The following is a 26,884-nucleotide window of genomic DNA, read 5'->3' on the forward strand; positions in this document are numbered from 1 at the left end:
AATTGTGGCTGGTGTTGGAGTCTTATAAGGCTGCTCTAAAAATGCTGGGGAAGGCTTATAAAATGCATGTGGAAGGCAAGGGTTACTATGATACATAAAGGGAGAATGGGGGGGACATAAGATGTATCCCCATAGAAAGGCAGATGCCACATAAAGCATCACTTGTTTTAAAGTCCAGTGACAGGATGGTGCTTCAAGGCACCTCTTTGGCTTTGACACCCATGGGGCAGTGAAGGACAAGAATTCCAATAAGGTGAGCTCCTCAGGTCTCTGGAGGGAGCAGGGCTTTGGTAGGGCCTCACACAGGACTTGAAAGATAAGGTCAAAACCGAGGTTCTGCTGAACCTGGAGGGATGCCCTGACCAACCTGAGGCTGGCCCCAAGCAACAGCTTCAGTGCTTGTAGCAGGGTTGGACCTAGTACCCAGCTTGTGGAATAAGGGTTTCCCAGGGATGTGGAAAAGTGGTGGTGCTGTGTAATACGGTGCTTCCCTTTCTAGGCTAAAATTGCTCAATTAATTGGGAGTGACAGAAATGTTGGTATCGTAGCAAGGGCTGGCTGTGACACTTCTGGCCTTCTTCCTGAGGAATGTCATGCCTTTCTTTGGGAGGGTGACTTTGTGGAGTCACCTGTGATAAAACCATCAGCTTCCCGGGCCCTGCCCTGTAAACGCATCTTCCTGTCATCCTCTGTTTCTAGACATACCCTTAGTCCTTACTCACAGTTACAATGAATGCAAGCGGATGCTCCAATTGCTCCAATTCTGTCTGATGATGATGAGCCATTAAAAAGGAGCTAGGAGGGGCTGCAGAAGGTCACCTGCGCTGCTCCCCTGTCCCACGCAGGTACAGTGCTGCCCAGCGCAGCTCTGCCGGGAGGAGCGGGCATGGGCAGGTCTCGCTGCGGGGCTGCTGCTCGTTCCCGGGCATCGGGCTCCCTCTTGTGACCGCTGGGCACAAGCCAGCGGAGGCACCGCAGCCACCGGCCCCGCTGCTGCCCTGGGGAGCTGGGCCGGCTCCGGCTGGGGATGATGCTCTGGTCCTGCTGGACAGGCTCATTTTGGAGAGGGGCCTTAACATCCTCTTCGTGCCAACCTTTGGGAGGGAGTCGGCTCTGCTAAAATGAGCAAAATGCCTTCTTGTGGTCCTCGTGCTGTGCGGAGGCGTGACCTGGCGTCAGAGCTAATTTTACCTGTTGAAATTCTGCTTAAAATGAGAGGTGCCCACAGCAGAGCTGTGCACAAATGGTGACAAAGTTATTCACCCTCACAGGCCCAAAAGGTCCTCAGATTGCAGCACCCATCCTCTTTTCAGGATGGGTGCCTGCGTTAGCCTATATTTGCTGAGCCCAACAGCTGTTCTTGCAATGAATTACACTGACGGAGATCTGTGCAGGGAGGCACTGGCACTGTGAGCTGTCCTAGTAAATTGTTTCTGTTTGTTACTTGTGCCTCGGCTCTCCCTCCTGACAGCCGCTCTCCCCTTCTCCTGAGACTGCTGTCGGGCCAGAGTGCTCTGAACAAGTTTCCTTTGCTCCCGCAGGGCCCGTCACCTCTCATCAAAGAGCTCAGGCACTGGTGCAGTCTCAGCATGTCCCCTTGATGTAATAGAGAAAAGGTAGCTCTAATCAATGACTTCCTTGGCCTGAGACTGCTCAGACTGCTGTCTTCCCCATGGCATTGCTCACCTCTCCTGCAGACACTGGAGGAAGAAGTTTTGGGGCAGAGAAATGCAGCTGAGATGAGCTGGGCTTTGTACCTCCAGGATTTGGGGAGAGCTTGTCAGTTAAGCTGTTGCTGGATGCAAATACTGAGATTTAGCATCAGTGGCGGGGCTCCAGGTGTGACACACTTGTTCCACCTTTCACTGAACCCAGCTGAGGCTTGGACTCTGCCTCTGTAAATCTCTTTCCCTCTGTTAATGCTGTGAGAAAGGAGAAAGCCATTGCCTACCCTTGTATCTGAGCAGCCTCGGCGCAGCCGCCGAGTTGGTGCAAGCCCTCTCTACCCTAACAGGGTCTCAGAGGACCTTCTGGGAGTTCCGAGGGTGCTCTGCTGTTTGCTGTTGTGTCTTGGTGGCCTGTCCAGGTCCTGCTAATCCTCTGGAATGGTCCGGGCCTTGGCGTTGTCTCTCCGAGGCCTGGCAGGATGACGATGCTCCTCCTCTTGTGAGCAAATTGCAGAGCGATGAAGGGGGGGAGAGTGCAGTACCGAGGATGGACACTGGATGCTGCCACAGACCGGGTGGTTTGATCAGTGGTACCGTGTTTATTCACCGCAGTTCAGCTTTCAGGCTTTTGGCACCAGGCTGTCGTTCTTGCTGTGGACTTTCATGTAAAGCCTGAGCTCCTGGAGTGTAGTGATTAGGTGAGACCTAAACTTCTACTTTCCTAAAAATATATTTATATAGTTTAAACCCTTCTAATATGAGGTCAAATCATGATTCAAGGAAAAGGTTGAGAAAACTCAAAGATGGAGAAACAAACTTGTTTGAAAAATCAGCATGATGTTGTACTGCAGGGGACAAACATTTCCAGTGGACTGAATTCCAGGCCCTGTTTTGTTTACAAGTCTGATTAGCTCTGGGTCATGTCATGCAAACGTTCCCCCGATAGCTCCAGGACCCTGGCAGATGTCACAAGTGCTGAGATAAAAATGTCATCCTCCTGCCAACCTCTGATAACAGCCCTTACTCCTGCCTCTGCTCCTCCAGTCAATCCTGTTGTGCTAGTGTTGCAGCCCCTGCACCCTGGCAGGGAGCTTAGGGATCTTTGACATAACAGGTGTTGCATCTCCTCTTTGGCTTTTTGGGGGGTGGTGGTGGTGGGGAAACCACAAATTAAAACAGGGGCTTTTGCAGGCGCATGTGCTTGTTCCTCCCTGTTTGGTGAAAATCTGTAATCAGCACTGACGTTCCCGAAGTGCACCAACTACTCACAGCCTGTTTTTAACATGAAATTTCAGGTGCATGGATATCTGGTCACTGCTCCAAAAATTTTGCTTCTTGTGATAACCCATTGCCAGCCCCAGTGCTGTGCTCTGGGTAATGGTCCCTGTCCCAGAGTATGCAGCATAAGGCATCAGATGGGCATCTACAGAGAAGGGCAGGGAGACCGGGGTGGTAGCAGAAGAAACCATTCATTCACAGCCCATCCACATACAGACTGCAGTCACTCAGAAGAGTGCAAGAGGGCTGTAGGTGTCTGTGGGGAGCTCATCCTGGAGCTGTAGGGGATGAGTTTATTTGGAAACCTGACAGCAGGTAATAAAGTAGCTATCTCAAGAGTCAGTGAGAGAAGGTAGGTCCTGTTCCTCCTGTTTGGACATGGGACTCTGTCCCTGGGTATGTGGGGAGGTATCGATTTGACGTTAGCAGGCATGGTCAGTTCTTGAGCAATGCTGGAGACCAGGGAGCTTTGCAGCCCTCGTGGGCAAGGCTGCGAGGGGCAGTGGGGTGACCCTGCCCTTTACTGAGGACTGTACTAGCCATGGCTGGTGACACCAGGACTTGTGTTTGTAATGCCAGAGTTTTACCATTGACTTCATTCTAACAATAGCTGTACCTGCTAGGTTTTTAAAACTAGGACTCTGCTGCAGGGCCCCCCAGCAGACACTGCGGAGCTCCCCTGGTAGAGAAACAGCGATGCAGCTGGGATTGCTCCTGGGGAGCTGCGCTGCTATTGCTATCACAGAAAGAATAGGCTGGGGGGGGGGAGAGGTGAGGGGGGTGGCAGGGAGCCTCCATAGCAAAGAGAATAATGGTTAATGTCCTGTAATATGCAGCCCATGTCCTGCTTCTTAATTTGATTTTTATCGTGATCTTGTAGGAAAATATATTATGGAGGAAGTATTAATATGTTTCCTTTCCCCTTTCTGGAAAATGGAAGTCAACATAGGACAGGGATAAAGAATAATGTAAGGAGCAGATAAAGCCATGCATACCATGGTGGGGAGAGCTATTTATGTGGGTGTACAGACAGCCCTTGGGGTGGAAAAGCTCTTTTATCAGCTAAACCTGGAGGGAAAAGCACTGGCACAGCTGCACATACCTTCATGCTACAGAAAATGTGAAAACATTTCTATTACCCGAATAGATTGGGGAAACCTTGATACTTCTTGCATAAAGTTAAATTCAGTAAGCTGGGTCTCTTGTGGGGCAGTGAAGGTTAGCTGACCCAGCTTGTATGCAGTTCCAACATTTGGCTTTTACCAGTCAAATCTTAATCTCCCCTTGAAAGCAGATCCATGCTGTTGAGACAAGAGACATGACAAGGTGTAATTAGAGATAAGCCTTAACCCCTGCTCTTAGCAAATGAATAGTCCTTGGTGATGGTACTTTCTTAATGAGAATGAGGAGAAAAGCACTTGAGCTTCCCTGCTGTGCCGTGGCTCTGTCACTGCCTTGTTGCTGCTGGAAAGGTGATGGAAATAGAACCAGAGAGGGCCATGGGGGCTTCTTGTTTAAAAAGTGGGAGTGTGGGGTTTAGGGACAAGTATGGGGTCAATAAGAGGATGCCTGGGGTAGAGAGGAGCAGCCTCGTGATACAGCACTGTGCCAGCAAGCAGGAAAGCTGGGCTGCTTGGGGCAGTTGAAGGATCTCTATGCCCCCCCAGGCAGTGGTGACCCCAAAGGGTTTTGCTGGATTTTCTGTGTTGTAGGTGTAGGTGAGTGGCTGCACCCAGCACTGAGACTGGGAATCAAAATGAGCAGAAGCATTCCTGAAGATCAGCCCTGGGGGTTTTGTGGCTGTGGCCTTTCCCTAGCAATAGGAGAAGGTTTCGGGCACTAGACATGGGGATGAAAGCAGACACGATGGTCATAGGGACATGGGTGTCCGTGGCACTCTGCTCTAGGACATGACTGTGGGTATGGACCCCTCTGCCCAGCTACTGCATCCCTGCAGCATGAGCAGGGGCTGAGAGGAGGCAGGACAGCATGGGCCTGCAGATACCCTCCCAGCCTCTCTCTGTTGCTTTCAGGGCACATCTATGTTGTCTTGAAAGTCCTGTTCTGCCCATATTTCACTGCCACTTAGGCACAGGAGACACAGCATTGATCCATAGGTCAAGGAATGGTTTGGGCAAATACACTTGCTGCTAGGTCCTTGTTGTAGGGCTGCAGAGACTGTTTGATACTCTGGCTGCATGAACACCCTGCCCGGTGTTGTCTCTGCTAGGTAAGATAAGGTCACTCTGTGCCATCTCCCGCCCCAGTAAAGCTGGTGCAATCCAGATGTTGCATGTTAATTGGCTCTGGCAGAAGCTTTAGCACAAAAGCTCCTGTCAGGCTTCCTTTCCAGCCTTTAGCACTTTGCTACAGTGCTCGTCCCATGCCTGGCCCAAGGATTCTGCTCAACCCTCTGGCAAGCCAGGACAGGGGTGTAAAGCTAACCCCATCCTTGTGAAAGATAGACCAGTGCTGGAAACTGCCCATACGTCTCCTTTTGCCCTGCTTGCTGCTTAAATAGTCTGGTAACTTAGTGGTGTTGCTGGTCTCTGGCTTGATTCAAGTTTCTTTGGAGGTAATACTGTGACTTTTTTCCTTTCATAGTTTCTGGAATTGTGCCCTGTACTTGACTGAGTCATGCTCTGTGGGTCTGTAATTATCTGTGTTGCCTACATATTAAGGGATTTTTATATGTTAATCTCACAAGACCTAGTGCTCGTTTTGACATTTTCATCTCACTAGCTGCCCATAACCTCTGCACGCAATGTGCTGGGCTAACTGCAGGGCAAGCAGAGATGTGGACGAGCATTTCTCCCTGCCAGTCTCTCCCTAGCCCTTATCTCTGACCCCCAGCTGTGCAGTCGGGCTCCCAGCTCCTGGGCCAGCACTGAGCTATGGGGCTCTCGGCATACATGCCTTGACACGTCTTTCCATGCGCCAGAGAGTAACAAATGGTCCTGCATCAGTGATGTAAGTTTAGCTGGACAACTATTTTATAGCATCTCTAAGTTTAAAATCAGACAAACTGTCGTATACCTTGGTCAGGAATTGCTGTAATAAGTGAGTGACAAGCTATGAAGTCAGATTTATCAGTGGCAACAATACCATTTCAATGCTGCACAGGTGCATTTCAGTTCCGTAAAACCGTGTTTTATAGTTTACTAGTTGCAGAACTAAATCTACCTAAACTCACTCAGCTTTGGTCTATCTAAAGTAAATATATTTTCAGGGGGTCGTTTGATATTTTTCAGTGAACCAGGCAAACCAATCATATCAGATTAAGGAAAAAAAAATTCACTTTAGGTTACTTAAATTCTTAAAATTTAGGACTACTTGAAAGTAGAAATAAACATACAAAATGCAATATTTTGATTCTGTTTAAAGAAGTCAGAATTTTCAATTATTTGCCTGCTTTCTTCTAGCTGCAGCCACCCACTAAATTAAAAACAAAGTAGTTTAACAGTTTCTGAATGTGTTTATCTCAACTAATTTACTATTTGTGGGGGTGGGGATATTGCTCAGATGTAATTGCAAACCCACCTGTATCTGAAGCTCAGAATTTCCTTATTTTCAAGTGTTAGACAAAAATTATTTAGTTTTTAATGTTACCCTTTGTTATAGAAAAAGGCGTTACAACATACCTGTTATGTCTAGTCACATCTGTAAGGGACTAACCAGATTTTAAAAAAAAAAAAAAAACAAACAAAACCAAAAAAAAAAACCAAAACCCAAACCCATCACTTACTTACAATTTTCATCTCTGAGGCAGTTTAATATGCTTAACTTTTCCAAAAATGTGCTCATTTTGGTCCTGATTCAAGGAATAGCCATAATTAGGACAGTGGAGGGACCCAAAAGTTGCACTGGCATCAGTTGCACTTTAAGCATGTGCTTGAAATTCTGTTCATGCTACCTACTAAACTGGTGCTTGCAATTTTCACTACTCACAAATGTCACATACCCATGTATGTCATGAAATGTGGACTAAATATAGAAAGGGTAAGGAATCGGTAAGCTTTGTAAAATATAAATCTAGAGCCACCTCAGCTTGCCCTAGGAAGCAGGGTGTCTTAGAAAGTTTTACTAGAATTTGTTAAATTATTTACATTATCCTTCCTGTGCCACCATTTGTTCTTCCAGTATGACCCAAACTGGGGGAAAAGACCTGAGGAATAAAAAGTTTGATGCTTACCAACAGAGCTGTTGGCTTGTAACACATCAATAATGTACAAAGCCCATCAAAGCACTTGGTGATTAGAGTTCCACAGCACACTGTATCCTATGGAGCATTTAGAGTCCACTGTGCCAATGAAGCACAAATTGAGAGACATGATATACACCCACACCAAGAAGCTTTTAAGAAATGAGGGAAAAATTCTAGAGCACTGAAAAAAATAAAGACAGGAAGGAGGTTTTTTTTAACCACAATATTACTATGAGAACATGTTCAGAAACATAACTGGGTGTCAAAGCTGAGCTTGTTCAACTTTTTTAGTCATCTGTGGACATCTCCCTCCAATATGAAGCAATTTAAACAACTTTTCTGAGCAGCCTGTGAATCAGGCCTCATGCCCAGCTGTCCGCCTCTGTGGTCTGTGTTCAGGAAGAAGCATGGCAGATCCAACTCAAAATCCAGGAGCTGATCTTGCAGCAAGTAGAACAAAGTATTAGCTCAGACTGCTGGAGATGAAAATCCCAATCAAATCTGAAGGTTGAGATGTTTGGCTCAAGCACTTATATTGAACTGTGACTTCTTTGACAGATGCTCTGATCCAGAGTTTGACTTGCCTTCCTCTCAAGAGCAGCATAAATAGTGAAGAACAAGGCTCTTGCTGTTAAATACCAAATGCTTTAACGCCATAGCTGAAGATATTTAGTCACTAAAAATCTGATGCAATAATGTTAGTGTTTCCAAACACCAAAGTCAAAATCTTCTGGAGTGTTGCAAGGGAAGGAGGGGATGTCATTTGGCAACAGTGCCCCTGCGGGCTCTGTTACAGGTCACCCAGTCCCCTTGCACACAGGAGGTGCAGCCAACCCTGGCTCCTGCCATGGTGAAAGTGATAAGAGCTGCTCTTTTCTGATGTATAAACACCTTGAAAAATGGTGTTGTGTGAGCAGAATGGGTTTGCAATTCCAACTAGACAGTTGAAAGGAAAAAAACCACAACTTTCAATCGAGTGCTAATGATGCATTTTTCTTTGCTGTGCCCACCGCCCCACCCATAGTGCTAAGAGCACAATGCAATTTGAGAACAAGCTGCCTTTGACTTATACCCATTATTTATTAACAGAAAATGAATTGGTGGGAAAACTGTTTGCTAGGAGAGACACAGAAATTAATGGCACGGCATTGTGTGTGTCTGTGTGGCGAGGAAACATGCCAAGCTCTGCACAGACTCCTGACAACTAAATGAGCACCCAAGTGCTCACAGTATCAAAGCAGCATCAAAGGATCTCCAGAGATGAGCAGACTTCATAAATAAGCATAAATAATGAAGCTCATGGATGTATGAGAAAGCTCATCAGTATAAATAGTTCATTTTTAAATCCTCTATTATAAAACACTGTCAGAGAAGGGCTGATGTACGAATGGTGAGGTTGAGGCCTCGTGTGATTATTGGGGATCTAAAAGATAATGGGGAATAGCAGTGTAGGGGATCTGGAGTGGTTAATACAGCTGGGCTGGGAAATAAAGGTCTAAGATAGACAGCGTGGTCCAGCAGATAAAGCCAGGAGTCAGAAGAGTCAAACTTAGCACTGTAAGGCATCGTAGACACTTTTCACCATTCTCCAGGAAAACCTAACCAAACTGAAAGCATTCATCTCTTGCCATGAGGCAGTTCTTCCAGACCCTGAATCTTTTGAGTTGCTTACACCTAAAACACATCCTGATTAGCGAGGAGCCCTTTCAAAGCACAGCTGTCAGCATAGTACTCTGGTAACTTATGGCTGTCACAAGATATTGTTAATATTACTTACACAAGAAACTCATAACTCTTGAAAGATGTACCTTGTCTTCTCCAGGATAGATCAGTATTTTTCTCTTCTAGTCCTGTCACTGTCTCCCTCAACATCTCCTTTTCACTGAAACATTTCTCCATTGATCCCCCAGCCAAAGCACTTCATCAGCCACCCTACACTGGGCGCAGCGCCTGCCCGTGCTAATACTGGCTAGCGCCTGCCATGACTGCTGCAATGGCAATAGCAAAATGTCAGAGGATTCTGCCCTCGGACACCTCTTTATCCAGCATTTCTGGTTTTAAACAGCTTTAATGAATCAGGAGAACTGTGTTCTTTTCTTTACCCTCTGAAACACAGTTTTTACCTAGGCTTCATCCTATTGGTAGAAAGTATTCAGCACTTCTCACATCAGTCTTAAATACATCCTGAAGAGACAGAGTGGAAAATTGTCTTAAACCCTTTGGCATCCACTTGCTGTCAGTCACATGTCAAGTCAGGAATAAAAATTGGCAACTAGCTGTAGATTTCTCAGTCATGTAGCAGGATTTGTGGAGCTGAATTTGCAGTTCAGTTCTTGGCTTCAGCTGTCACTCTGTGTACCTCCAGTGATGAGCATTCGTGCCATAGTGGGGCATTAGAGCTGTCAGATATCCAGAGCTTACAGAAATAACTTCATTTTTAAATGGACTGTCTCTTTTGGTATGAATAATCAGACCCAACAACGTACAAAATGCTTGACATGTACTGGGAGGCCAGTACAGTCTCTGACACATGAAAATCTTTGGAATATTTCAGACTCCATTTAATGCTTCTCCAGAGTTTTGCAGAACAGTAAGTGATGAGCTCTATAATTAAGCCACACACTTCCTCTCTTTGATTATGCTTTAATCCTATTTGTTTTAACAGAGATTGTAAAAGCCATTGATCAAATACCTCTCAAGGACCTCAATATAATCTAAAAGGAAACTAAATGTTAACAGGGAACAAGGCTTTAAACTTTGCTGTTGATAGTTATTCCCAAGGCTCAATTACAATTTGGAAATACAAGTAGGTCAAAACTGCCTTCCCTATCAAAAAGGAGAAATGAAAATCAGCAGAGGTGTTTTCCTCTGAACTTATAACCAATAAATACATTATTTTGGGGCTAAGCAGAAAAGTAGCTATTTATCCTTGCAGTTATACTGAGTTCTGGTAGTTTGGTACAGAATTAGATTGTATATATAGCCCAGAAGAGTCATGTAGTACAAACGTGAGAGCTGTGCTGCTTTGGCCAAAGTTCCACCCAGCAGTGGCTAAAGGGGAGCGTGCAGGCTTGGCCACTATGTGTGACCCGCTCTCATCTTCCTGAGCACCTGCAGTTCTTGTATTAAAGATATTAGACCTTCCTAGTCTATTGCCTTTAGCATCTGACTATGGACTCGTTCATGAAGTTGTCTAACTCCTTTCTGAACCTGCTGATGCCACCTGCCTCCACAACAAACCATGGCAACAAACTCCAGGAGATTGCTACCTGCTGCTCTTAACAATTTTAAGCCACTCCTATTTGTATGAATGACCTCTCATTCTAGTATTGTGGGATTTGGTGAACATCAGTTTTGTGCTTGCCTTTTTTGCAGCTTCACCATTCTATAAATCTCAATCATGTCTTAGCCAAGTAAATCACTCCAGCATTTTTAGAAGATAGCCAGTAAAATACACAGGCTTCTTTTGCAAAACAAAAAAACCCAAACAAATAAGGAAATTCAAATTGCAAGACTAGTCTCCAAACATAAAATATGATAAGGGAAACAACATTAGTCATAAAAGACATAATGACTTCTCAGCAACAGCTAGGTGTTACCATCACATTGAGATCACACTCTCACATATTCCAGCTCAGCTTATAAAATATTTGAAAGGGGCACTGCACATCTACTTCAGATCAGCAAATACTTTGAAATTCTGGGATGAAATCCCAGTGTTGCTGAAATAAAAACTTAGATTTTTTTTTTTTAATGTTCCTTGTATAAAGCAAAAGAAAGGGGTATTGCTCATTCACTATAAAACTTTTGTTTGTATGCCAACTTTGAGCAAAAAGATATGGGCACATGTTTAAATATATTCCCTTGGTTCAGTTTGCTCTATCTGGCTAGCATAACAAACACTACAGGTGATTCAAGTGTAATGCCTTGACTTCTTTCAATTGTTTAAATTGAAAGGTATTCTAGTACATTGTATACCAGTCCTGTACTTCAGTATCTATGCTAGTGTAGCCTTTCTTAGGTAAAGGATCACCGTTCTAACCTCGGGGACTGTATCTGCACTGGATGTACGTGAGTGAGTCAGCCTTCTAGTTCAGAAATCAGCTCCAGGAGACAAAACTTCAGAAATTTACCCTCCATACTTACCTAAAACAAAGACTTTTATGCATCAGGTTTCTGGTTTACCAGTTTAAAACACAGCTTGGGCTGGCACTAAACCATGAAGAGCAGCAGACAAGAAACTCTATATTTTCTGACAGGTCATTGAGCCGGAGCGTAACATGCTCATCTTAACGGCTCATTTGTGTCTGCTGTCCTGACATTCTGACATTTGCTGTCAAGGTTCCTTTCCCAGGCAGCTAGGTGCTTCACTATTCGACACCACTGCCCTAATCTGCAGCGGCACATACCAGTCTCTTACTTAACTTCCGATGCAAAATCAGTGTCTCTGGAATCCAAAGAAACACTGCAAAAACCAAGATTATCCATGGCTTCTCTATTATGCAAACTAGATATTTAAGACAGGACAGGACACAAATTATGAAAAAGGTATTTATTATTTACACAACTGCTATAGTTCCTTAAGAACAATATATACCATTTTTATTTGAAAGGGTCAGTCTTCTTTCAAATACATGAACTGCATAATGCACAAGTGTTGGTAATGCCAAACAGCAGTCACATCACACTTCTATAGTGCAGGCATAAGCAGCGCAAGTAAATGATATTTTAAGAACAGTATGGCTGAATATTGTATTTAAACACAGTGTTTGCACTTTGACAAGATTTAGCTAGAAGAGAACAAGGGGTTTGTTCATGCTTTGTTAGGAATGTGACTTTCCCATCTGAGGTTTAAACCCTTTATCTGACATATGAGAATTTTTCAGGCAGACTGCTTTTCACTTACCAAATAAGAGTGGGTTTTTCTCCCTCAAACTTCAATCATTTGTTTTCCAGTAAACACTGCTTTATAGTACAAGTTCACACACTGGGGTAAATTGGCCACAGAGGTGGTACTTTCCCGTCTTGCACAGAGAAACACTGACATACTAATACATACCAAACTTAGACAACTTGTAATTTATAGACTTAAATACTGGAATGGGTGAGGGAGACTGTTTCTAAAGATGGAGGGAATAGAGGACTTATACAATTCATACACTGCCAAGATTGGCTTCTTACTCAACTTTTTTGGTCTAAATATTTTTTTTTTCTAGTTTCAGAATGGTTTTGGTCTTTAATGGTTATGGTTGTACTTCGGCAGCAAAGGAGAGGAAAGTATTTTACGTAAGTAGTAACACCAGAACTGAATGCAAGAAAAAGTAACTGACTTGTTTCTCCCACTTTGAGCTTATTGCTGTGATCTTTTAAAAAACCCACAACCAACCCACTGGAAGACCAAGTATAGCAGTCATTCTGGCATTGGATCCAGTGTCCAGCACTATTATACTCTAGCGTAAAAGCAAGGAAAAGTCCAATGATCCTAGTTATGTTCCCTTCAATTCAGTGCCACACAATTTTATTAGCGTTATTGTCCTTGCTTCTTTGAAAGATACCTGAAAGAAACAAAAGTACAGTTTTTTACAAAATAAGAGGTAGGCACAAATATATCCAGTACCTTTTATAAACTCAAAGTATGAATCTGCTTTCTTTTCTCACTACCAATCCCCCTACTGACAACCAAAATCAGAAATGTGATCAATACTACTCATGATTTTATTTGATTTCAACATTCTTTCAATTCCATGATAGGTTATCTTGCAGTAATTCAAAGTCATGTACTTACTTAGACTCCACCAGGTTTTTAAACAAAAGGGAGGAAAGAAATGGAAGCATGTTTTATTCTGAGAGGTTGAAAATAACATCAATGGGAAAAGTAGCTATTATATTCTTTAAGATAAAAAGGCCCATTATATATGGCACTCTTTCAAATAAACTCAAGACTTTAATGAACAGTCATCCAGCATAACCTGAAAACAACAGCCCTCCACTAGCTTCTTTAGAGAATCTGAGTTACTTTAAAATGCTTGTTTTCTGATCTCATAGCTCTCTTACCACTACAGCTGGAGCAATCTGTCTATGTGGTGACACTGAAGTTTTTGCAAATACTCTAGGACAAAAAATCCAAACAATTTAACTGGCAGTGTGAAATAGTCAGTGAATTTCACTGCTTTTAAAGTTTAACATTTGACTTTCTGTTCTAATCGGAAACAAGAAAGAAAATTGTATTGAGTTTGCAAGGTTGTTCTTTTAAGCACTGAATAAGCGTTTTTCCAGTCGCATACTGCACACACTTTTTTTCACATGTATTGAAACTTCAGGCTGTTGTATATTAAGAAGAATTTTGCCCCAAAACTTCAGCTAATCATTCTCTAGCAAGAATTAAGATGCTAACTGGTGCCCTAAGCATTTGTAAAAAATCTCATTCATAACACAGTAACTTACATTTCAGAGCCAATGAATACCATAATAGCACACAACTTGTATAGCGCCCGAGAACCACACTGTAACACCCCAAAGCTCTTAAGTAACCGCCAGAAAAGTTGCCTCGTAACAAAGGAGCTGAGATCTGAACTGATAGCCTAACTTTGTAGGGCTGGAAAGAGAGAGATTTCCAGGGACCAGGCTCCTTCAAAAATTCTTTTCCCTTTAGAAAGCTTAATTACTTCACTGAAAACAATCGGCAGTCCTGAAAACCAGAGAAGTATGAAAAAAAAGTCCATTCTGTCAAAATCTCATCATTTTAGGGAAGAAGCCCAAACACAACAGCCTTATTAAAATTCTGCTCAAACTAAAGGACCTTCATAACTCTAAGTGATGTCAAAGTTCATCAGCTCAGTTGTTTCCGGTCTTTGTACAGACAACCTCAGGCAAAACACAGTGGGGTCATGGACAGAAGGAAGAAAGAATTTTTACTTTGTTCTTACCTTTCCCAATGTTTGTGATTCAGCTCCAAAAAGTCATCTAATTTTGCTATTTCTTTGAGGTATTGAGTGAGCTTTAGAAGCTCCTTGTCTTTATCCCGATTTAAGTGTGCTTTCATAAAAGGCCTTATCTGTACAAAATCAACAAACTGGGTATAACCATTTGCTCAAAGTAAGAAATATGCTTCCGATTCTCTATCATTTACAACAATTAAAATATATTTTCAGTACTATGCCAAGTTATAACTCCTCTTACCTAAGAGGAAGAAAAACCCTTTCCATTAGTGGCCACATCCAATTTGTCTTGTTATTCATGCAAACTGGACTGTAGGGTTTTTGCCTTGCATGCCCACCAGGAAGAAATTTGTTTTGTCTTGAATTTCTCCAAGCCTTCCCCTCCCAGTTAGGCAGAAAGATAAAATGATCTGGAATGAACTGCTACATTTTCTAATATGACTTCATAGATATTTTTGCAGGAGACATAAGAGGTTTTCAGCTCAGCTGTATGAGTTGTGTGGCATCACTGGAACCAGATGCTTTTTTTTCCAACAAAAAGCATTTGACTATAATCATAGCTTCTGTAAAAAGAGGTGTCAGAAACAAAGCTTATCTGACAACTGCTTTAAGCTTGGAATACATTATACCTGTGCCTTGTTTTAGTGATTCAACATTCTTGTCTGCAGCTCAGTTAACAACATTTTGACAAACATCTTTCAAATCTGAGCTAGAGGGAGCTCTCTGGATAATCCTCTCCTAGCAAGATCTTTGCTATTCCTGATTCTCCTAACACTGTACAGCTAACATCAGCTTGCTAGATCTCATGAATTACTACCCTCTTCACATCATGGATACTTTCAAAGAAACATAATTTTGGATTTCTGCACTTAAACTTAATCTTTTTTTTTTTTTTTTTTTTTTTTTTTTGTTAAAAGGAAATTTTTGAGGGTACTTTTAGTACCACACTGCTGTACCATTATATTTAAGTAGAAATTTAAGCTGCATTCTTCTTATTCAGAACCAGCACGGATAATGGAGCATGAACTGGTTGACAATTTTAGAAAGTGAAATATTTGCTGTTCTGCAGTCAAAATGGCTCAAGGTATTAATTATTTCCCAGAACAGAATGCTTGCTATTACACTGGCATACTACCATGAAGTACAGCCACTTGTTATTTATTTTCTGAATATAACCACTCTTGAGATTGAACATCACATATTTCAATGGTGCCTGTCAGCAATGCCCAGCTTGATTATGGCTCACAGGTATAAATTAAGCAGAAATCACAATTTCATTGATTTTGGTAGTCTCTTAAAAGCTCACTTAATAGTGAAACAAAGCTTATTTAATACTACTATTAGGGAAATATTAGTCAAGACAAATAGCAATCTAAATAAAAAAATATAATAGAAATACACATCTTTGCTAGGTAAGAATAGCCTTTCCTTATGATACAGTGAAGAAGTATGAGAAAGTACCACTTGAAGTATAAGAAAAAGTAGTAATTAATGAAAATTCCAGGTAAAATTACCTTGAGTCCGTTTTGTGGATTCATTAGGAAGTTTCGGCCAATATCATCAAACATAATAGTATTTTTTTTGCTGTAATATTCTGAAAATTTTCCCCAGATAACACCAAGAGGCTTCACCTGCAAAAATAACACATACAAGGTACCTGAGGTAAATCAGGTCATGTGCAGGAGATGAAAATACCAGTCTATAGGAACTTGAGTCCAAACTTGAATGGACACTCGTATTCCTTTGCTGAAAAATTAGCGGGTAGGTGAGCTTTAATAAGGGAAGAGATGTGAAATAATATAACACATTAATACCTCCCACACTAAAGAAAACCTTTCTGTTGACACTAAATTTTCTTGCAGCAGTTATCTATTATTTGATTTGAAAGCAGTGTCATCCAAATGCACTACTCAAAACATCAATATAGAGAATTTCAGTATAAAAAAAAAAAAATTTATGCTTCCAAGGTTCTTACAGTTTTCTTGCATGAAAACTCCAGCACAACTTTATTGTTATCATACCCCTTTGAACTATTCAACATGTCAGTTGAATGTAGAAAAAGATCAGGAAAAAATAGGTACTTACATCTATTAGTCCTCTTCTAGGAGTGTGCACTGTTATCATGGCAGCACTGTCCAACATGAAAGTTATCTTGTAGTTTGCATTGGTACTCACTCCAAGCTCCTGCATCACAAAGATTTATTATTAAAGCTTCTAATTATGACAGTTTTACTGCTGTACAACTGAAACCACAATTGTAGTACACTGTTTGTCAAAGGGTGAGCTGCTGAGGATTACCAGAGACACACTAATAATAAATATCGGGGGGGGAGGTTGTTAAATTTTTTTATCCAATGAGAATAGAAGTACATAGAAGTACACATAGAAGTACACCATTCTACAAAGAGAAAAAAAGCTGATAGGAATTTAATTTTGCAGCGTTTACTAGCAGAAACTTAACAACTGATGTCAGCAACTTTGCAGAAAAGGCAAAATACAGAGAGGTCTTGCCTGTACCTTCATGCATAACCTTTCACAAGTTCTACATGCCTCAACTTTACTCAGTATCTATAGCAAGGATAGCAACTTTGTACTGTCTGCTCTTTGTGTCCTCCAGTAAGTTGCAACAAAGCACAGCCCAGTGGAAGATGAAATATACAGTAACAGTTCATGGGTAGTTTCCTCCTACACATGTCCAAGATAGCCAAAGTCAGTCAGAAATCTGTCAGTTTGGACTTTAAAGATTTGATAACTCCTGAAATAAAGACTCTAAGGAAAACAGCCTTTTCAGAAATAAAAAACTTTGACTAGATGAGAGAGCATCATTTCCATTTCAAATCCTTTCCAAAGCTGAAAAGTAATATTAAAATCTGCTGACATGCTATAACACAGATATTGCTGACAATTTCTGGTGTGTGCAACAGCAGTAATATGCAAAGCTACATAACAAGGAGAAAATACCCACTGCAACAGCTCTCTTGCAAATATCCTGCCACACTTAACTGATTTGCTTTTATATGAAAATGTAAATCTTGCAAATGAAAAGTGCTACCTTCCTGGGTCAGTGTCCTGTTACACTGAAATAACTAGCTGTTCTAGAATGTTTGAATTCCAGGCATAAATAGACAGTAAATGAGAGATTAAACTTGGTTATCTGATACTCCCTTCTTTTTAATGTTGTTCCTGCTTTGTAGTGTAAAGCAAAAACTTTAATGCCAAGTATTGCTGGGATCGTTGTTCTCTGACAAAAAGTGAAACTTTTAGAGGTAAGCACCCCGGTGCTAACAGTTTAAGGAGAAACAGCACTTTGCATCTATTGGTAGGAATCTCAACTGATCAAGATCCTGGAATAGGCATAGAAAGGTTGTGCTTCAGTAACACATGAAAGGGCTGGAAAGGCGACCCAGAAATGTAGAAAGGTGACCAGTGCAGGGGAAACAGCCCAGTTTTGAACAATGGTTTTCCGTAAGTTTTGAGTCCTAGCACTACACTGACAGACACAACGCAAAGAGAGATATAACACTGCCACAAGTGCAATCTTTGCACGGATCAATACTGATTTTACTTGCACTAACTCCACTTCATAGTTCTGATTAAAGTTTCCCATTTCTGAGATCACTCTGAGGCATTTTTGTTTGTTTAGAAAAATTGTAGCAATTTATTATTTTGAGGAAGAGAACACTGGAAAATGTGCTTTGCTCTGTTAAAACCTGGAAAAATGGTTAGTCTATAACAAAAAGTGGAGATATAAATGCTTAAATTTGGAAGTTTTCCCTGAAAAGGAAACAAGCTTTGATTTATAAGCATAAAAAAAACCAACCCACCAACCAAACATGCAGCAATTCTTAGTAAGCTCATTAGATTTACAGCTAAGCCTGACTGTAAATATGTTTACCACTAGGTCAGCTGTGGAAAACTGGCTAGTTGCCTGATTTAGGTACGGAAGAAACTAGGATTGAAAGAAGAGCTCTTATGCATGTTTTAGTAAGGCAGAGGAAGCAACAGAACTACACAGCTGCAAGAGGTACAAGATAAATATGAAAAGAGTTTCCTCTTGATAACCTACTCCAGCATGCCACATCTGTTCACTCCTTTAAAAAAAAATGGTATTACACTTAAAGACTAGAACTCTATATAATATAGAGGTAAGATGAAAGCAACTGTGAAGGCCGCGTGACTAAGTTTCAGCAGGTACTGACTTGTGTTTAGTTCTGCTAAATTTAGCACCTGCTGCTGATAGTTTGTGTGGAATTCTAAAATTAGGTTTAATCTAGTTTTGTGACAAAGATTATTTAAAGAGACTATGAAGATTTAACAACTCGGGCTTTGATTCATACAACCTCCCAAGTTGCTAACTCCTTCCATAACGCTGAGCATGAGTCCAACTATATGAACAGCTAGCCAGACTAGAAATAAAGTATATGTTTTCAGAACAACTTACTTTCATTTTAGCTTCAATCCACTTCATATTAGTAGCAGCTGAAACAAAAGTGAGAAAACAGAAAGAAAAATTTATCAAAATAAGTAATTGACAGGCAAAAAGAAACAAGGCAAGAAATTGTTCACTTAACATATCAGATTTTTACACAAAATTTAGTTTTGGAAGTATCCATCCTTGTTACAGCTTTTAGCATTCACTGCCTTGAAGACAGTCTTCCTTCATGGAAGTTTATTTTTATTTGAAAAAGCTTACTTTTCAAATGAACAGCTACATAAAGCACTGCATGCGTTTAAACCCTTTTCTAGATCAGCTGTTACTGAACTACAGTCTGCAGGACCATAAGAAGTGGGCCACACCTGCTTTGAGGAACCATACTGCCTTTGCAAGATTTTCTCCTGGAAGCAATGATAAGAATACATAAGGCCTGGAAAGGACAAAGCATCAAAATTGCCCACTGATGTAAAATATGTGAAAACATTGTTCCAGACTATGAAAACTAAATTTTGTAATACAATTTTAATATGGTTTAAACTTCACACTGGCTAAAGTCTGCTCTCCAGCTGTTGGACAGGAAGTGAAACAGTATGCAAAGGCAAACGATCAACCAGCCCTGTAGACAGGGGAGTTTTTTCATTTGGCAGTTCACTACTTATTGTCTGGATTGAGATTATTTATAAAGATAGCCATCAAACAGTGTTTGAATGTGGATTAGACAATTTTGTTAATTCAAGCACTTGTTTGTTTGAACAAAGTAACACAGTAAAGTGATGTTGAGCTTTATACTGTGATTAGACCCACTCATGTGAGCAATGTAGGAATTACTATTTTTCTAAAATGGCTCCGATAGCTGTGTTAACATTCCTGATGAATGTATTACAGCTAAGCATTCATGTATTGTTTCAGATCTTGTGATTCACACTAAAAAACAATATAAAAACCTCCCACCTGGAGTCTCTGCTCTGAATGACAGTTTACAATAAAGTCTTAGGTATTAGGCGTAAAACTTACACCAAATTACAATATCATAATCCTCATATGCAGATGTCAGGAATTCATGAAGGTATGGCCTCATCAGTTCTACCCCAGTTTCAGCACATGACCTGTGGTCTAAAAAGAATATGAGAGAAGCAATTAATTATTAAAGTTTAAGTTAAGTTATTAAAGTTCAGTCTGACTTTCCTATCTATCCAGAGACCTGAAGAGTTTCACTAGGGAAGCACTGGAGCACTTTGAAATCATGAATGAATTCATACCAAACTACCATTCCCATTTTAAAGGTGGAGAGAAGCAGCAGAGGGGATATTTATCTGTTGATCCCTACAGGTATTTGAGGCCTTAGCTAATAATTAAATCAGAGATCTGCGAGTCTGAATATCTTTGAAGAGTCAGGCCAAACAGTTCATCTGTGCAAATTTGTAACAGCCCAGATATGAAACAGATTCCTTCAAACCTAGTCCAGTTAATTTTATGAACATATATCAAGCTTATTTCAGACATTCAAATGTTGCCTGTTCCAGTTAGAAAACTGTTGTCAAATTCTGCTAGCAGAAGACCTCTAAATAAGAATTTTAAACTCAGTAAGAGGTTGAATTTTGATCTCGAACTGTAAACAAATCTCATCAAAAAGGAAAGCTGAGGAAAAGGAATAAGGCAAGCTATTATTCACTGCTTATAGTCAAGCTGCCATGACACACTACATCCCAGAAAATTGTCAGAAGGAAAATTCTGGCTTCCAAAAAAACCAGTCTGACAGAATTTTCAAGTAAAACATGTTTTTGTGCATGTTTAGTAATGATCTGGAAATAAAATTTGAAGCTATTGTCCCACACTCCCCAAAAGTGAAGTCAATCAGGTACAGACTGAGGTTGTTACTTTACAACATCTTGCCTTGCCACAATGATGTCCAAGACACAGGTTGGTCAAGAGAAAGATTATTTGGATAAAATATTAAATTGCTACTTTTTAATGTCTTCTTGCAGAAAATAAACAGTTGCTGCACTAAAATCAATGATATGCAACACCTAAAAAGCCCAATGCTTTTCAAAGTATGAGCAGAAGACCCCAAAATATTACAAAGCAGAAGTTTTATAGTACAACACATACCAAAGTTACTTAAGTAGATTTGTAAAGCAAAAATCAAGAAGTGTGAACTGGCAAATAAACCGATCTCTTAAACAAAACCCACAAGTTGCATAAAATCTCACCAAATAGTGTATAATCAACATCTAGCACCAGCAGCTTTTTTCCTTCTCTAGGAGGATTCAGAATTTCCACTTTGTATTCTTTAACTCTGCGGGAAATTTTTAGTAGATTTTCTTCCCTAATGTAACAGTGCAAAAAGTTAGAGTTAATTAAAATGCATACTGTACATTCAATAACAGGACTGTTTTTTAATAGCTAAAACTCCTAACCTATTTTCTACTTCCACAACTTCCTCTTCAATATCAAAGTCATTGACAACATCATCATTATCAGGAGGTGGCCCAAGGACATCTTCCTAGAGGAATAATAATAAAAGATAACTAGGATCACTGAGGGAAAATAACAATGGATATCAATGGATATTTCCTGCACATTACAGGAAAAAAACACACTATTTAACCAAAATTATTTCACTTTACTAGTGGAAAGAACTACTAAAGTATACTGATGATTGTTCAGATTTGAGAAGTCAGTGAATATCATAATAATAGGTTTGTACTTTAAGTCCTGAACAACACAGGAGTTTTAGGAATATGCTGCTAGCGGAGTTTTGCAGAAAAGCTTACGTTACAGAGAAAAAATACACACCAACAGAAATCTACTGCACTACTGTTTTTCAAATGATTACTGGAATATTCAAAATTTAAAATCTTAATGAGGAGACATATATATAAGCATCTTTTCATGTTTAAGCTAATACACAAGTAAAATATTTACCAAACTCTCTTCCCGAGTGCCCATCATCATAATTTTAGTATTTGGTTTCAACTTGAGAGCTCCAAGCTTAACATCATCATCTGCGGGTTTGCCTATAATGCAAGCAGACAATTTTTTTTACTGGGATAGAGAGATTTTAGAAAACTGTCAATACATTTAATGCTTAATTGAAATAAGCTACCCATCAAACACCAGAATACCCCAAGCTGTATTATGGTCCTCCTCCATATACAGATACATTGCTCATCTGGCTAGCAGCAATTTAACTTTTTTTAACTAAGTTTCCCACACTTCCATGTCAGCCATTAAAAAATGACCAGGTAGACGTATGAATAATAAACAATATCCAGTGATGTATAAAATTTCTATGTTCGTTCAAAAGCTAGATCTGGGAGGTAGATGCCCTGTTAGTATACACATCCTGGCTAGGTTTAGAGGATGTTCATCCATAAACATCTCAGGCACATCCACAACAAATAACAAATATGAATAGTTACCCTTCATTTTAAGTCCAAGTAGTTTTTGACGCTCTGGTAACACTCCAGTAAGGCCTTTAAGAGACTGCTTCAGATCCAACACTGTGTCTTCTTCTGATAACGAGGTTATCGTATACTCCTGTCCACCCCATTTTATTATGAGAGAGAGAGACATCCTTGAAGCATATGTTCAGTATTATTTTCTGAAAAATCTGCTGCAGGAGGAAAATACAATGATCACATAAGGAAGAAATGGAATCACTCTTTTCAGAAGACAAACCATACAGTCTGTTTAAAGTATTTTTGATTTTTTATTATATTGTACATCAGAGCTGTTTGTTTTGCATGAACAGATGATTAACGTGTTGGTAAAATGTTGAAACTAAGGGTGAAAGAACAGCGCTAAAACTGGGGCTCCAAGTTCCACTTCAATGTATTTAGCAATGTCACATTCACCGTTTGCTCCAGCATATGCTCATTTGCTCTGTGTTCTGTGCAGGTACAGCCTGTTCACTGCACAGCCGGCACCCATGCAGAGTACTGCAGTATCATAAAAGTCATTTCAAATCTCAGAAATGTCCTCTGCAATAATTATACAACCAAACCAGCCATGGATATCTTCACATATGTAACAATAAAACAGCAAATATGAAACACCTAAAATATATAAAACCATAAAAATAGTTCTGAACCCAACAGTTCATTTTTTAGCATTGGATTTCTCTAATCACTTTCACTCTGTAATACCTGCAATAATACGCACCCCAGGTTATGTCTCACTTTAGCAATATCAAAGCAGGAGTTTGAAAACAAAGCTAAAATACACACCTACACAATGCAATTACACTGTAAGAACTGCACTTTCATTGCAGTGCTGACAAAACAACCATAATTATACTATCTTTAATTTACACAGCATCACTTATACAAATCGTGTTTAACAGTTTAGTCCTACATTAAACACAGCAGAGAAACAAGATTTTTAGCTTTATGTGGAAAGGAGAAGAACATGTTTTTTCTCTTAAAGCTTGGAAACAGAGAATCAAGGAGGTAGAAAGGTATGAAAAGGCTGTCAGGAGATGCAGAGAAGGCCTCTGCACCACTAATAGTGAGATTGTCCTCAAAAGATTGATATTCAAAAAGAAGAGAGCAGACCTATGAAAAAAACTGAGGCTATCCACCTTCAAAAAAATGCATTACACCAAGAAATACAGATCTGGCAACTCTGAAAAAGTCTCACAATCCAAAAATCTGACTCCTCTTCCTGTCTAGCATTGTATTGTCAGAAGTTAACTGCTCTCAGACAAAATACTTCTCATTTATACAGTACAGCCTATTAGGAATGAACAAGTAATTACTCAGGCATACCCACCAAGCTCAGACCAGATGAGAAACAGAGGGCTAGATGCAACCTGCTTGCTGAGGACACTACAAGCCACACCTCCACACTATTCCCTCTAAAAGCTCCGAAAACAAATTGAAGAGGAAGACTGGTATCGCAGAAAAAAAAATTTTTTTTTCCTTTTTTTTCCCATTTTTATCCCAAATATCCCTAAATCAGATAGGGACCTGGTATTATCCTGTGAAAAAGACTCATAAAAAAGGGGTCTTAGAAGCACCAAGAAATTCAGCTGAGGTTAAGGCTACATAGCGTCAAGCAATGTTGATACATAGGGTCATTATCATAAATTATCCCTGTCCATAACCCTTAGACTACAGAAAGAAGAGTTTATTGTCTGTTTTCTTGCCTGTACCATACACCTCAAATAATTCTGCAAGAAAATGCTTAGGGCAAGAACTGTAAGAAAACTTCTCAAGTCTCTGTCCAGTGCTAAATTAAAAAGACCATCCCTCCAAAGTTAAGCACTTGACCAACCATCTATCCTTATTGAATTACAGTCCTGTCAAGACGAATGTTATCAGAAATGCCAAGCAGAAATAAGACACCTTTATTCAATGCCAAAACACTAAGGGGACTGAGTGCAGACACCAGAATTGATGATTACAGGAAAACAGATTAGGAGCAGAGAAAGCCACAGGGATTTTCAAAGTTTCTATGACCATGGCTGGACATCTCATGAATCTGAAGCTTACTGAAATAAAGTTTGCTTTGGTCAATTCCATTTTCAGGGCCTTTACAAGCCCCTTGGACCACCAAGAGCCTACAGGTTGGAAGGTCACTGGGTCAAAGAAAATGTTAAAGTTGTGTTGTTGTAGTTAAATTGTTGCATTACACCACTTTTCTTGGAAGAGCGACATCCACACCTTTCACTAAGCAACATAAAACCCAAACATAAAACCCCCCAAACACACCAAGTGCAATACTGTGCAGGCGGGGCCGCAACACTTTCTACCACACCGCAACAGGTGGAGGAACGGGGTTTCAAATCGGAAGCTGCTCTGTGCCAGCCGCCACCGCCGACACGTCTCTGGACAGCAGCCGCACGAACACAAGCCGAGGTTCGCTTCCCCCGCCTCCGCCCGCCCCCGTCTCCCGTCGGGGCTGTCCCAGCAGCCAGACGGGGCGAGGCGAGCGGGGAGAGCCCACACGCTGCTGCCGGCCCCGGCACCCGGGGAGCCCCTCCCGCCCCGCAGACGTTACGGGGGCACCGACCCGGCCGAGACAAGCGCCCGCCCTCGGCCCCCGACCCGCGGCCGGCCCTGCCTCACCCCGGCCCGGTAAAGCCCGGCCTCCGCCGCACACGGACGGGCTCGGGCCCAGACCCACCGGGTTCCCCCTGCGATCGGGGGGCACGGCGGCCCTCCCCCGCAGCCCACCGGGGCGCAGTGCCGCCGCCGATCCGCCGCCACCCCCCCTCCCCGCCCCTCGGCAGCGCGATGCGGCCCCCTCACCCTGGCAACGGAACCGGCGCCGTCCCGGGATCCGCCGCACCGGAAGCGGAAATGGCCCCCTCCGGAAGCGAGACGGGGGGAGGCAGCGCGCGGCGCCCGCAGCCGCCCGGATGTGCGCGGGTTCCCGCCTCGGCGGGCGGCAGCGTCGCCATGGCAGCGCGGGGCGGGGCGATCCCGCCTGTTCGTGTACCGGTCAGACTGCGAGGCGAGGGAGAGTTTTCACCTTCTTTAAGGAGAAGAACAGCTTTCTTGGTACGCCCGCCTGAGGAGAGCTCCTCGGGGCTGCTCCAGTCGGGTTCGCGCAGGAAGTCGCGGTTTTCTGAGGTAAAATCCACGGCAGGCCACGGAGCGAGCGTTCTGCCCGGGCCCCCGCGCTCCCCTCACCGCCGGCTGTGAGGCTGAACTGCACTGGGAGCCCACCAGAGCTGAGCTTGGGCCCCAGGGAGGCCAGCAGAGGCGAACTCCACATGCAGCTGTTGCCACCCGTGTCTCTTTTGCATCATTAACCCTGAAAGGAGATTGCTCTGTACCCAGGGAGCCTGACTCAAATCTTTCTTAGCTTCTAAGGTGACTCTTTACAGTCATATTAGCTTTTTGTGTCTGTTGATTTGAGGGTCGCTTCTCAGCTACCATTGGGACTCTTGGGAACTGGCTTCAGCTGCAGTGGTTTTGTGCATGGACAACAGAGGTAGAAGAGAAAAATGTATTTTGCACAAAGATGGCCTTTTGTGCTCAGGCATTCTGCTTTGCAGAAATAGTTGAAAAAAAATTGTTCTGTGGTAAACTCTGGTTTCTTATATCTGTGAAATGGAGATGATACACACTGCAGTTCCCCTTGGCATCAGTAGAGACGGTGTTAAATTTGAGGTAGGAAGTGAAAGTTTCAGTCCTCCTGTTGTCTGAAAAGCAGATTCATCAGCCGGTGTCCAACGAGCCAATAATCACACACTCAGGAGAGACGTTATTTGTTTCATATTTGCGCAAAGACGGGTGCTACATGGTAATTCCACAATGCTAGCACACCCTACAGTTAAACAAGCAAGCGATTTACACAGTTTTAGATTCACCCACTTAGTTTCCAAAGTCATTTCCCAAAATCATTATTGGTTGTCGCTTATCTGCCACCATTTCTATTGGGCTGAGGTTTTCTCCACTTGAATTAAAGGTACAATGTTCTTTTATTCTACAGTGCATGCTCAAGGAGCGGAGAAGGGGGTAAGTCTTTTAGGTCTCGGATTGAGTCTGTGGCTGTGGTCTCCCCCTGCTGCCTTTACCTTCCCCCCAGTTACTGCAGATGTCCACTGACTTCGTGCCCATTATCAATTACTCAACTTTCAGCGCCTTCTGGGGCAGGATGATCCCTTCTTATCCGTCTTTTAATTCTTCTTCAAGGTTCCTCAAGGCCCAATTCCTCCACGATGTCCTTGGTTAAAGAATGCTAGCTGCTTTCTTCTCTGATTACAAATGATTAAGTGTCTTTAGACTGTCAGCTTAATATATACAAGGAACATCTTGCATACAAAGAAACAGATCATTTCACATTTTTAGGTTAATCCTCAACAATTCCTCTGTTTGAGACTTGTATGAATACTCTTCATATAAGTCTCATTCTAAATGTAACAATTTAGAACTACGTTTAAAAATGCATTGTATGCTTACATAGATAGAGACAAATATCACTACTACAACTATTAAGATTGTTATCAATTTCTTAACCCATACACTTAAATCAGGGAACCAGGAAGTCAACCATCTAAATACTTCTTCCACTCCAGTGGAAGTGACATCCTTTTGGACTTTGTGTAATATCTGGGTTTGTTTCCAAATTTCCTTCAAATCTGTAGAGATTTGTTCACTTTGATCTATATGTATACAGCAGCTGGTGTTAATTACAGTGCACACCCCCCCTGAGAAGCTAACAACATATCCAATGCTGTCTTGTTCTGAACAGCTATATCAGCAGCCTTGGATACCTCTTCTTGTAAAGCTTTGATGGCATCAGAAGTCTCGTTCCCTATTTTTTCAGTAAGGGCTGAAATGTTCGGTATTGCCTTCTCAAGTTCACTAACGACTAACCAAGGGAGGAACCATCTTGCAAACGAATGGAA

The 26,884-nt window shown here is 41.7% G+C and overlaps 1 protein-coding gene and 1 long non-coding RNA gene across 3 annotated transcripts; one reads left to right on the forward strand and one right to left on the reverse strand.

Moving 5' to 3' along the window:
* Positions 1-5,786: 5,786 nt before the first annotated feature.
* Positions 5,787-8,099, forward strand: LOC121232518. Its single transcript, XR_005931100.1, has 2 exons — positions 5,787-5,915; positions 7,086-8,099. It is a non-coding gene; the product is annotated as an uncharacterized LOC121232518 (long non-coding RNA).
* A 3,587-nt stretch (positions 8,100-11,686) lies between these two features.
* On the reverse strand, positions 11,687-24,885 carry UBLCP1 (ubiquitin like domain containing CTD phosphatase 1). 2 transcript variants are annotated; one of them, XM_029997674.2, is made up of 11 exons: positions 24,777-24,885; positions 21,945-22,138; positions 21,448-21,539; positions 20,940-21,025; positions 20,733-20,848; positions 19,537-19,635; positions 18,529-18,566; positions 16,173-16,271; positions 15,602-15,718; positions 14,076-14,203; positions 11,687-12,704 (listed from the first exon to the last, which is right to left on the reverse strand). In XM_029997674.2, the coding sequence occupies exons 2-11, from the start codon at positions 22,096-22,098 to the stop codon at positions 12,677-12,679; spliced, it is 957 nt and encodes a 318-aa protein (XP_029853534.1). In that variant the 5' UTR covers positions 22,099-22,138; positions 24,777-24,885; the 3' UTR covers positions 11,687-12,676. The 2 variants fall into 2 exon arrangements, with proteins under 2 accessions (XP_029853534.1, XP_029853535.1); XM_029997675.2 differs by having other exon boundaries at positions 21,945-22,135; positions 24,777-24,839.
* Between the last annotated feature and the right edge of the window lie 1,999 nt (positions 24,886-26,884).

This window comes from Aquila chrysaetos, chromosome 22 (assembly GCF_900496995.4).
Source record: "Aquila chrysaetos chrysaetos chromosome 22, bAquChr1.4, whole genome shotgun sequence".
NCBI lineage: Eukaryota > Metazoa > Chordata > Aves > Accipitriformes > Accipitridae > Aquila > Aquila chrysaetos.